This window comes from Kryptolebias marmoratus, linkage group LG22 (genome assembly GCF_001649575.2).
Source record: "Kryptolebias marmoratus isolate JLee-2015 linkage group LG22, ASM164957v2, whole genome shotgun sequence".
NCBI classification, from domain to species: Eukaryota; Metazoa; Chordata; class Actinopteri; order Cyprinodontiformes; family Rivulidae; genus Kryptolebias; species Kryptolebias marmoratus.
Genome location: NC_051451.1, coordinates 23,224,725 through 23,236,760, shown reverse-complemented (window position 1 = coordinate 23,236,760; position 12,036 = coordinate 23,224,725). Strand labels below are relative to the sequence as shown.

Genomic DNA, 12,036 nt, shown 5'->3' with positions numbered 1-12,036 from the left:
GATAGCAGGGCACAAAAATAAAGACTTCCTGAAAAGATCACAGTGTAGACTTTTTGGCAAATCCCGTTCTAATGTAAAATATGACAGATTACTGGATTAAGGAAATGTCTAGTATGCTATTACACATAATGTTTGAGAATTTGGAAACAGTTGCTTTTTATTTGCCAAAGTTAGGAGGGGGACACAAAATATTTTGGCCGCCTGAAATAATCTGTTCCCCCTACATAAAATGGAAACAAATTAATTTACCTGCAAGTCTTTAACTGTGTTTAATCCTTTCATCATCAACAGCAAATCCTGTGATTTTGATAACATTTGCTCTTTGTTTCCCAAAGTTAGGAGCCTGCAAGTGTGTTTTTTGTCCATTTCTTTCACTTCAGAATCAGAGCAGGCGTCAATATTTCCGTGTATGTTTAGGGTCACAGTGCCCTCTACAGGATCAATAGAGTCACTGCAGCAGGAGGAACCCATCAATGTGTATGGGTTATGGTCAAATCAAAGCAGGATATAATTTTTGATCATTTAATACTAATACCAGCATAACATATAGCTGCAGTTTGTAAATTTGCTAATTAAAATGTACAGTTTGCTGCAGCTGGGCTTGTTGTTCATTTTGGTTTCCAGGCTGACATAAAATCTAATTAATGTTATGGATTCAGGTTCATTTTCTGCACAGTTTGTATTTTATTTGCTAGTTCTTAAGGTCTGTTCCTAAGTTATATCTAGAGATTTGATTGATTTGAATATAAAAACCCTCCTGTTAAAACAAAATCTTTCTTATTTTTTTTAATTGCAGCAGTAACAAAAAAGCATAATCCCAGCACCTGTGTGTTTTTTCTTATAAACAAAATCTGTTACAAAAGAATAAAAAGGTCTGCATGATATAATGTTCTCATAACTTTTTTAAGCCTTAGTGGTAGACTGACGATTGAATTCAGGAACCAGAGAAAGAAAGAGGCGCTTTGGGAAACGCTGTTCCATAATTACAGCAATTTGAGAGCAATCTGAATAATTCTGAAAGTGCAGTTCAAAGAGGAGCTTCGGCAAAACAGCTGGGAAGCAGCTTTAAATGTTCAAATTGTTTGAAATGTGCAGTCCTGGTCAGGTCTATATTGGCCCCATGAACTGAACACAATTTAAAAGAGCTGTAGTATAATAGCTATATTAGTGTCGAAAGAACGAGGCTTCCATGTAGCAAAATCATTTTGCTTTAAACTGTAACGAGCACAGTAATCATCTTTTTTATTTACATTAACTTTGTTCCTAAAAATGAAAAGAGGAAAAAAAAAGAACAGTTTAGTTGCTGAATTAACCAGTGCATTATGATTTTATTTGCATGAAGGTTTTTTTTTTCTCCTTCTTGAGCACAAACAAAAGAACTAAGAATAACAAAAAGCCAATCCCTGAAGATATTTAAATCTGTGTTCCCACAGCTTGGAAAGTTGTTCAAAATTCAGGAAACTGATTTGATGCTTCCAAGAAGAAACACAGTCAGAGAAATCTGTGAATGTTGGTGCAACTTACTTAAAAAAATCATTTCAAGATCCTTAAGGAGCTTCAGGTGAACCTCGGGTGGTTTCAGCCTGAAACAAACATTTCAAACTGAACGGAGGAAGAGGAGGAACAAACGCTAACGAAGCCAGTATTGTTGAAAGACAGGATTTATACTGTAGATAAACAATGGTTTATCACAAGAAAGAAAACCACATTTTGAGCTTTTTAGTGTAGCTTTTTAGTTTGAATTTAGAGCATTGGTTTATTGACAAACAACTAAATAACACAAATACCATTAAAAAAAATCAATCATAATTTGCAGCTGCTCTGCTGTGTATTTTAACTGCAGGTGTAAATCTATGACAGTATGTAGAGAAGCATAACAGAGTGAAATGTGTTATTCATAAATTAGAGCTGACAATAAACTCAAATACCCATTTTAGGTCTTTGATGGGACCTGAAATGATCCCAGCTGTAACTCACGGAACACATCTGGACCTGAAATCTGCAACTATATTATTACAAAAATGAAGTCTTGCAAAATTAAAATAACTCATTTTTTGACAATGGAAGATACAGAGAATCTACCAGCAGACAAACACAAGATAAGATAAGATAAGATACTTCCTCCTTCTGCACTCCCCCATTGGATACTTCATCCCAGATTTACAGAGCTGAGTTTCATGTCAAGTCTGAAATCTTGATATGCTGATAGAGTCTGATCTGACTTTCAGTAGTCACATCAAATCACTCACCAAAAACAGCCTTAAGAGCATGACTAGATTGAAAAGTGATATATCTCAAACAGACCAGGAGAAGCTCTTTCAGGCTTTTATGTCCAGTAGACTGGGTTATTCTAATGGTCTTCTAACTGGACAGTTCCAGCTTATTCAGAATGCTGCAGCTAAAACAAAGAGATCTGAGCATATTACTCCAGTTTTAAAGTCTTTACACTGGTTCCCAATCAGCCATAAAACAGACATCACATCCAGCTGTTGGTGTACAAAATGTTAAATGGTTTGATGAGAGAAATGTTACTGAAATATGAATGAAGTAGGGCTCTGAGATCTGTGGGCTCAGGTCAAATAGTGGAACCCCTTTTTGCTGTTATGTTTGTATTTTTCTTCAGGATCTGTTGCCAAGAAGATAAACTAATCATACTTTACAGCAGGTTGACAACAGAGGGAGCCAGAGCCTTTGCCTGAAAGAAACCAGATCCACGTGTGGAGGCTGCAGGGATACAATGATCAGCCTTTTTTCCTCCTGGAGACAAACGTGATTCAAAAATCTTCCTCAAGTCTAATCTGACAGCCGCAGCTATGCTAAGGATGGAGTTTAATTTCAGTAGTCTGGCTGCCTTAAAGCAAAAATATATTCCATATACCTGAAGAGCACTTGCAGTTTTCAGCAGAAGTATGAAAAAGAAGCTGGTTTGAGAAGCTTCAGAGAAACCTTTTATCTCCAGGCTGTCAGGAAAAAAAAACTGGCATTTTAAAGTTTGGGCAGTGTTAAAAACCCACAAGATAAAAAAAATACCCTACACATATTTAATTGTATCCAGGTTTTAATTGGCATCACGTACAGGAGGATATGATGGACACAAAAACCTCTGAGACTCCTGATAAATCTCATCATGCGGTGGCCCTGGAACTGTGGTGTCAGGAGCTGATTTCCATGGAGGAATGTAAATTTCAGGATGAAACACTCCTCCTGATGGAGAACAGACCACTGAGGTTAAGTGTGACGACCACTAAGTATCTCTGCTTACATTTAATAGATGCTGCTGGACTTTATTAGCTGTGCCTGTAGTAAAGCGTCAGCAGCACATGTTAAATCTTTCTGACCTTTGTGTTCCTCTCACAAAGTGTCCATCAGAGGTGTGGCTGAGTCATTCACTCCAATTGCTGCTCATTGTGCAAGATTTTTGCTTAAAACTTTAGCATTAACTGCTGATGTCGGTCTTGTTTGTCTGTTTGTAAGATATTTAAAGACCCACTGGATGGGTTTTAGTAAACATTTTAGAAATTAAATGACTGGATATGCATCTACAACTGTTTGCCTCTTGGAGTCAATCCAATTTAAGACGGTCGCCACGGGTAATCAATATTAGCTAACATGAAAATGGCTGTAACTCAGTGAGTTTTACAGATATTTAGTTAAAATTTGATGTGTTACTGGCTGACAGTGATGCCCAACACATGCTCTGACTGTGACATCTTGCAATATTGCCTTTCAGATGATGTTAGTTTAAAACTGGCATGGAAGGCGATGGGTGCTTTTTGCACAAAAAGCAAAAAAAGCTCTTCAAACATGGAGACTTGTGGCCTTTTAAACTGAGCATTAGATATATTTTAACACATATCTGCCACGTGACATTATTTGATATGAGACAACAATAAGTTAGTTAGGCAGTCAAAACTTTTATGACCAGTTTCAAACTGTCCATAGTTTTCACCCGTGAGCTGAGCAGCTGGAGGCTCATTTTGTATTCAGTGTGCCTTTGGGCGATACGACAAGACAGGAAATAATTAGTCTAGGTCCAGGGAAGACAATCATTTCTCACTGTGTGGACATAAACACTACACAGGCTTAAACAGGGGAGGCTTGGAACTGAGCTGATTATGTCTTCCGTTTCAAATACAGTAAATATGCTGCTGCTGTCCACCAAAGAGTAGCGTAATATTGCAAAAACAGTCATTTTAGATCACAGAGTGATTTGCAAAATCTTTTTCCCCCATACATACTTTGAGGACTAACAGATACTGTAGCATTTTTTGTGATTATACATGACATTATTCTCAAGATTTGTCCAAAACAGTTACAACGCCGTCATTTCTCATCATAAGATGACCTTAGTGTAAAACTCTGGCATGAAAAGTGGCGGGTGAAAGGCGTTCCTTCTTGGAAAATTTGGCTTTTAATTAGTCTTATTCACTTATTGTGGACAAATCTTGCATATTTTCTCCCATTATTATAAATTATTGTGAACTTCAGTGTCTGTTTCACTGATTTAAATGTGCATTAGGTATATATATGATGTAAAATAGACTCTTGACACGCCACAGAAAAATAACAGCAGCTGCTCTGCTGTCCTGATGCCTTCAGGTTTCCTTGATTTCAGCACAGCAAGCTTTGCATTAAATAGTTGTTACTGCTGTTTAACAAGGAATTGATCGGTCCTAAATCAAGGTTAGCTCAGTAATTGAATTGTAAATGCCAATCACAAATCTATTAGGGCTTTGGCAAAGATAGAGTCCATGCAGCTGTTGTCCACAAATACAGTCATACACATTTACTCACACGGGCTTTATTAGCTCATTTAGATCAAACAGCACAAAATCATTACCTCTTAAATGCATCATTAGTTCAAACATATCATTTTCCACCGTTATGGGATTCAAGCAGTCAGATTTGCAGATTAAGTTCCCTTATGCATAATCAATACAATGGATTCTCACACTTCTTACCTATTTTCTTATCACCTATTTCCCATTGATTTCACACTGGTTGGTTTCCAGTGATAAACTTGAGGGATGCAGATAAACAAACAGAAATAAGTGTTTCTGAAGGAATGTTAAACTTGTTTGTTAATCTTGTCTCAATCTCACTAGGTTACTTTTTTCTGTCAGAAACCTATTAGATTTTCCGCAAAGTGAGTTTACTGAGCTCTAATTATTCCCTGGAGGATGTGCTTCAGTCTTGTTTTAAGTCGTCTTTTCTAGCTGCAAGAAAACTGTTTTACCCAGCCCGTTCTTGTTAACCCACCTCGGTTTCCTCTGAAGGCACCTGCAGTAACAGCACTGCAGTCATCAAATCAGATTGTGTCCTGTAATTGAATTTGTGTTGTCCCAGAAAACCCTTACACCGAGCGCCTCTGTATCCGACTATCGCTTAAAGATTGTTTGTCCTTGAAGGTGACGACTGCAGCTTCTATCATTCAGCTCGAGTAAACAAAAGACAAAAAAAGAACAGTGTTTTGGGGTTTTTTTTTTGGATTGAACTACATGCAGTGTACATAGAAGAAAAATCAACTCTTGCTCTAGATCTGCTTTCTTTCAGTTTGAGTAAAAAGACTGTGTTGAAGCAGAGATCTCAAAGGATTTGGCTTTTTTTTTTTGACTTCATTGCTCATCTACACTTTTCCCTGTTCAGTGTGTTGCAAAGAGGGAGTTGTCATGTGGTTTCTCCGAGCATGGACCGGTTTGATCCTCCTCCGTGTTTGCAGATAAAAGCCTCTGAGTCACTGACTGGGAGCTTCTTCTTCTTCCTCTTTTTTTTTTTTTTTTTTTAATGATCTCAACCGCTTCACTGATTTCCACCTCCTTGTCTTTGCTATCAATACGACCACGTGCGCTCTCATTGAGTCGTCGTGCTCTCGCCACAGTCAGCTGCTGAAAGGTGACAGCACTAGATCAAAAATGCAGCTGGCAGGTGCGACGCTTGAGTGGGGCACTCACATAAAACGCCGCTCAGGTGACACGTAAAGACGTTTAGTGTGAGTTTTCGCTCTTCGTCCTTATTGCCACACCTTGTGCTCCTGACAGTTCCCGTTTTGATCTTTCAAACAGAGACGGAAGTGTGAAAGGATCCAGTGGATCTGACTGCAGAGGGACATCAGAGTGGGTCTGGGCAGAGTGTGTTTTAGAGCTCTCTGTCCTAGTTTGGCATGGGAGGAGGTTCTTGCTTGAGAGTGAGGTTTAGTCTGAGCAGTGAATTATTCAGCACAGCTTCCTTTTGGCGTGCTCACACTCCCTGAATTTTACACACGCACGTTCAAAGCTTTGGATAATACTTTTGTACATCCCTAATGGTGTGTCACAGGTGTAACAAAAAGATTGTGAGATAAATACTGAGCAGAACATGCTCTGCTCGTTACACATGTTTGATCTCTTTGTGTGTTGCGGCTTTTTAGTCATTTTACTCGCACAGCACTCAAACACATTTTCAGATGACCAGCTGGCACCTCTGCTGAGTCTAAACGTGTTATGAAGTCTGATGCGATGCTCTGAATTGTCACTTCAGGCCGCAAAACCAATTTGTTTTTTTGGATTCAAAGCTCTAACAGACAAAAGTCGAGGGACATTCGCATTTTCAGCACATCTAACCCGAAAGAGCCAGAAAATGTCGCCCTGTGCCGAACATGTCCTCTGAGCAAAACGGAACTGAAACGATGAAGAAAGAACCTCTGACAAAAGACCCTCTGCCAGGAGCCAAACTTCAATTTGCATTAAACTGTTTCAGCTGGAGCCCTTTATGTGCAGATTGTTCAAGACGGAGTGTCTGAAAGGGTTTGCCTTCGAGTGTTGCAGTTAAAATGTTTTGTCCACGAGGCTCAGACAGTCAGCCACGAAATAGCCTTTCAGTATTACATTTCTCTCAAAGTGACAGAAAAAGTAGTTTTTTTTTTCCTAACAATGTTTGAATGAACTTAGATCAGCTGGGCTGCCAAGACGTTTTGGAGTGCCACAGAAATACTTGACCGCCTATAAAGTCAATCTTCGAAAGCAGCACAGAAAAGGAAGTTTATACGTACATGAAGCTAAAATGGCTATAACTCAGTCAGTTTTACAGATATGAAGCTAAAATTTGGTTTGGTAGTCATTTAGCCTCGCCCCCCAACACATACTCTGAGCATGGCATGTTGGACAATATTTTTGCATAAAACTTTGGCATTAACTGTTGGCGTCAACCCATCTGTCTGTTAGCAAAATACCTCATGAACTAGACCAATATGAATGAAACTTTCAGAAACTTATTGCACATCTACCACTGATTAACTTTTGGAGTTAACCTCAATTTAAGGTCACCATCACAGCTGATTGACATGAGCAAACACAAAAATGGCTACAACTCAGTAGGTTTTATAGATATTGAACAAAAATGTGGTGTGGTAGTAGCTACAGTCATTCAGAACACATGTCAGGAGAGTAACTCACATCTTTGTGCACTATGCTTTGACGGGAACAGCTACAACATAAGGTGATCTTAAACTTTGGCAATAAAAGGCAGCAAGTCAAGGAACGCTAGGCCTTTAATTCTGCCCACAGTATTATTAGTTCTTCAACATTTAAAATGTTTAAGGGATAAAATGCCCACACCGCCCTCCCATCTCTTCTGTCTCAGTCCCATTTCTGTCACACAGAGTCCATTTATAGCCTGAGAGTTTGTTTTCGAACCGGGTCAGAGCCCTTAGTCTGCTCACTTACATGCAGTCTGGGACCCCCGCAGCACTGAGAAGGGGGAGGGGGGCGGGGGGTGTCTGGGGATTCAGTACATGAGGGGATGCTCTGTGGTGGGACGCACCTAGTTGTGAGGCTGGTTAATTCGTGACGTTGGCAAATTGCAGCAAATGCCAACCGGCGCGTGAGCGGAGGTGGGGGAGCGCAGCCAGGACGCGCTGGAGACGGCAGATTTGGGGCGGGAAGGCAAGTGCAGGGAGAAGGTGGGTGGGGGAGAGAACAAACCCCCCATCAGCTGGGAGTCAGATGGCTACGAGGGGACCGGGAGCGGGACAGCGGCCGTGAGGGTCCCACCGAGAGGTCTGGAGTCTGCACCAAACCGGCGTCAGGGATGTAGTCGAAGCGGTTCGGAGCTCAGTCCATCCGAGCTCATCATCATGAAGAAGCACTCCGCCAGGGTCGCCCCGCTGTCCGCCTGCAACAGTCCGGTGCTCACCCTCACCAAAGTGGAAGGTAGGGGCTGTCCGCATCCCTTCAGAGCGCCGGAGGAGGAAACTGGGGGCTTCCCGTTCAGATCAACTTCAGCAAATCATCTGATGCGGAATCAGGAATCAGGGGGAGCAACCAGGCGCGCAACTTGTGATGCAGTATTTTCAGCATTTGGACATCAAATGAATCCTAATTCAGTTCCTGCACACTAGTGCTGAGCTCATCATTTAACCGCTAGAATTACATAATATTATATATATATATATTTCAATTTGCTCATGAATGGCGTTTAAAACTGATCTAAATCTCTATTCTACAGAGACTTCATGACAAAAAGGCGTAACTTGTGGTGCTCCGATGTGCTAAGCCTCTCCGTTCCTGAGGGGGTGTCTTAAGTTGTTATTGCAGCAGGGATTCCCCTCACTCTCACCACCCTTCATCCATCACAGGCTGCAGGAGTCATCACAGAAATAACCAGAGCATTGTGCAGCTGTGATACAAATCCAGCCCATAATCTGCCTCTGTTCTGTCACATTGTAGCCTTGATGGGTCTGAATGTCCCCTCGGATCTGCAGGAGCACAGTCAGGTCACTCATGTCTCCTGTTGCCATCATTAAGGGACACGTAAATATGATGCTGCTGCAGCATCTTCCTTAATGTACAGACGCTGATAGATTTGTTGCCATCCTTCCAGAATAATCCAAAAAACCCATAACTGCTGCGACTGGAGACAAACAGCTCCAGTTGTGTCTCATCAGTCCCAGACGCTTCTCTCAGAAACTTTAGGGCTTGTCAAAATGCACTTTAGGGAATTTCTGTCTGGCTTTCTTGTTTTTTTTTTTGTTTGTTTTGTTTGTTTTTTTTCCTGTCAACAGTGTTTCCCTCCTGGGTCACCTTCCATGGAGACCATTATGATACAAAATGTGATGGATGGTCAGAAAGCGTTGTTCCGTAACCTTGGAGTTCGACTTGAATGGTTTTGTTTGGCTTCCTTGGCTCTTTTTCTACCACCTGCACTGATCAACCTGGGGTCGCATTTCCTCTTGCGTCCACATCCTGGAAGTTTGGCTACTGCCCCATGAACCCTGCACCTTTTAATAGTATCGGCAGCTGTGGTTCCAAGAACATGAAGCTGCTCAGAGATAATTTTGTAGCCCATAAGGTTGACTCTCTATGGGCTGTGACTAGTTGGAGAACAGCGCTCATGAGGGAGTCTCCCGAATGTCTTGCAACTTTTGTGGGGTTCTCGACTTTCTTGCGTGAGCTGCAGAGGCGTGCAGCCCTGACGCTTGAGTTGTGAAAGTATTTGACAACTTTTCTCCCAGATTAGTTACAAAGTTCTCGTGGGGGTTTCCAACGAGATACCACCTTTAACATGGATATCTATATTCTTCTAGCTCCTCAGACAGCTCTTACCTTTGTGTTCTTCTCTATGTTCAGTGTAGTGCACATGATACCAAACTACCCAGAGGCTGTTTGTTCCCTTTAAATAGACTGAATGGTTGATGAAAAGCTTTAAGGCACCTGTGATAGCAATTAAGCTGAAACACTTAGTTTGAAACATGACTGTAATTCGAGGATTAATAGTCTCTTTAACATCTCTGTTCACACCTTTTTAGCATATCCATGCAAAATTGCTTCTTTTCATAATTTCTTGGTATACTCGATCACATACTAAAGGGATGCAGATATACATTAGATATTTGCTTTTAACTGACTCACTTTCACAAAAATGATGCATTGTTTGAGCGAGCGGTAAAGGCTGCCAACTAATTTATCTGCTTCTGTTCATCCCAACGCCTTGAGCGAGTAAAGGGGCAGGTCTCATTTTTACAGCATCTGATTTCTCCCCTGCCTCATGCTTGTTCAACGATTCCATCTTTTTGCATTTTACAATCTACCCCTCATGGCTGTGAACGGTTGCGATTCTCAGTGTGGAGCCAAAAACACATTCGGAGTGGCTGCTGATTTTACTGCACAGTTAATTTAATGAAACTGAACAATGTGCAAAATGATCTGGTTTCAGTGTCATTAGAAAACAGATAGTTGACCAGAGAATAAGTGAAAGAGAAACACAATAAAAAATGCAGGGAGATTATGTTTTTCTCCTGGAAGTGAGAGTTGCTGAGAAAGGTTGTTGTTGTACAGAATGACCTTCTGTACAGTTCCTGTTGCGGCGGAGCAGATGAATCCTCTGACTACAAACACTTTGTTGTTCATCAGTGTGTTCTGCAAACAGTGTGTGATATATTCCATTAAGCTGAGCAAATTTTGCAACTTGCTTCTTTCTCAGGGCCTCAGCTTATTCAGCTTCCCCGAGGCTGTATAATGCTGCTGCCCCAACAGATGACAGTGAAGCAAATTGCTCTCTCCATCACAGTCTTCTAAGATGTGCAGCGTCTTTGCTGTAAAGGTGTGAGCCAAGCTTTCTCAAAAAGTAGAGTCTGCTCGGTTTGGTTTTTAATGGTGCCTTGGTGTTTGTTTGTTTTTTTAATTATTTTTGGCTTATTCCTGTTCCTTTTAACATGATAGTTAAGACCAGTTGAAGCCAGGTTTTGTGGAGTGGTTATGAACAAATAATATCTTACCTGCTGTAGATAACTCAGCATCTGTTTGGAGAAGTAGAATTTAATTCTCACTGGATTGATGAGCTAACAGCCAAGACCAAAGTGGATTGCTATCTTCTTAAAACAACTCAAGCCTCAAAATGTTTAGGTAAAAGTACAAGATACTAGTATATAAGTACCTGGTACTTATGGGAACTGGACTGTATTGTAAGGGGCTTGTTACCATGCTCTTACAGGGTGCGTACCCAGTACTACCTGGTACTTACTTGAAATGTACCTACTATTTTCCTGGTATGTATCCAGTATGCATCCTGTAAGTACAGGCGAACAAGTCCCTTTAATATACATCCCAGTCCCTGTAGGTACAGAAACATACCAGTAAAGAACCTGGTACATGCCAGGTAAGAACCTAATACATTACCAGGTACATACTCATATGTGAAAGCTAGTTTATAAATATTGCTGTTAAGTTTGCATTACACAGTAATCTCTGGTGGAAGTATATTCCACCTAAAAGTGCCTCCTGGATGCCGATTTTTTCCACACTGTGCCACAAAGTGATCAGTCAATTTTCTGTCTTCAGGTTCTTGTCTATGATTAATGCAGCCTATAACTGCAGAGTACTTCTGCAGATAACCAGACTCTAAGTTTTACTGGAAGTCCAATTTATATAGGGTGATAAAACATGGTAAAAGCACTGTCCCCAACAAAACCTATCAGTGTATTTGCATTTCAAGTAAGAAACAGAACTGTAATGATAAAATATTTATAATGTATACAAGATGTAGGGCACTATTTATTTCTCTGCATGCACTGGACTTTTAATCATTTTTTACATATTTAAAAATACCCATATGATGTCAAATAGTTGTGACAATTAACCTGTTGACTAATATGCATCAGTGCTCAACTCTCTGCCTGAGCTCTTGTTGTTTTAAAAGCTCCAAACAGTATTAATGTGGAAATATCTGATTACTTTATTCATAATGTATAACTAGACCAGCTGCTGGAATATGAATATGGACTGCTGTGCACTTTTCTTACGACACTGCAGACAGTGATCGAAGGAACTTGTATCCTCTCAGTCACAGGAAAAGTATTGGAAAACCTCAGAATAATCACAGGATTTTAAGCTTATTAACATTACATACCAAATTTTTAAAAAAGTCATTTTCAGATGAACTGAGATGCGTTCAGAATTTGTCACAAGTTTTGTTGTGACACAAGGCGTCGGCTGGAGAAATGATTGGAAATGTGTTCGTTTGGGAAGATGCAGCTCTGTAAACTGTTGAGACGCAACAAAGCTG

The 12,036-nt window shown here is 40.5% G+C and overlaps 1 protein-coding gene across 2 annotated transcripts in view; it reads left to right on the top strand.

The window, feature by feature from the left end:
- The window catches only part of slc35f3b (solute carrier family 35 member F3b), a 52,658-nt gene that overhangs the window by 21,446 nt on the left and 19,176 nt on the right, over positions 1 to 12,036 (top strand). Inside the window, exon 1 of one of the 2 annotated variants that reach the window (XM_017413004.3) lies at positions 7,878 to 8,186. The exons of the other annotated variant lie outside the window; for it this stretch is intronic. Within the exon in view, the coding sequence (XP_017268493.1) occupies positions 8,111 to 8,186 (76 nt within the window). The 5' untranslated portion in view covers positions 7,878 to 8,110. Of the gene's footprint in view, positions 1 to 7,877; positions 8,187 to 12,036 lie in introns of those variants that run through there. 2 annotated transcript variants of the gene reach the window in all.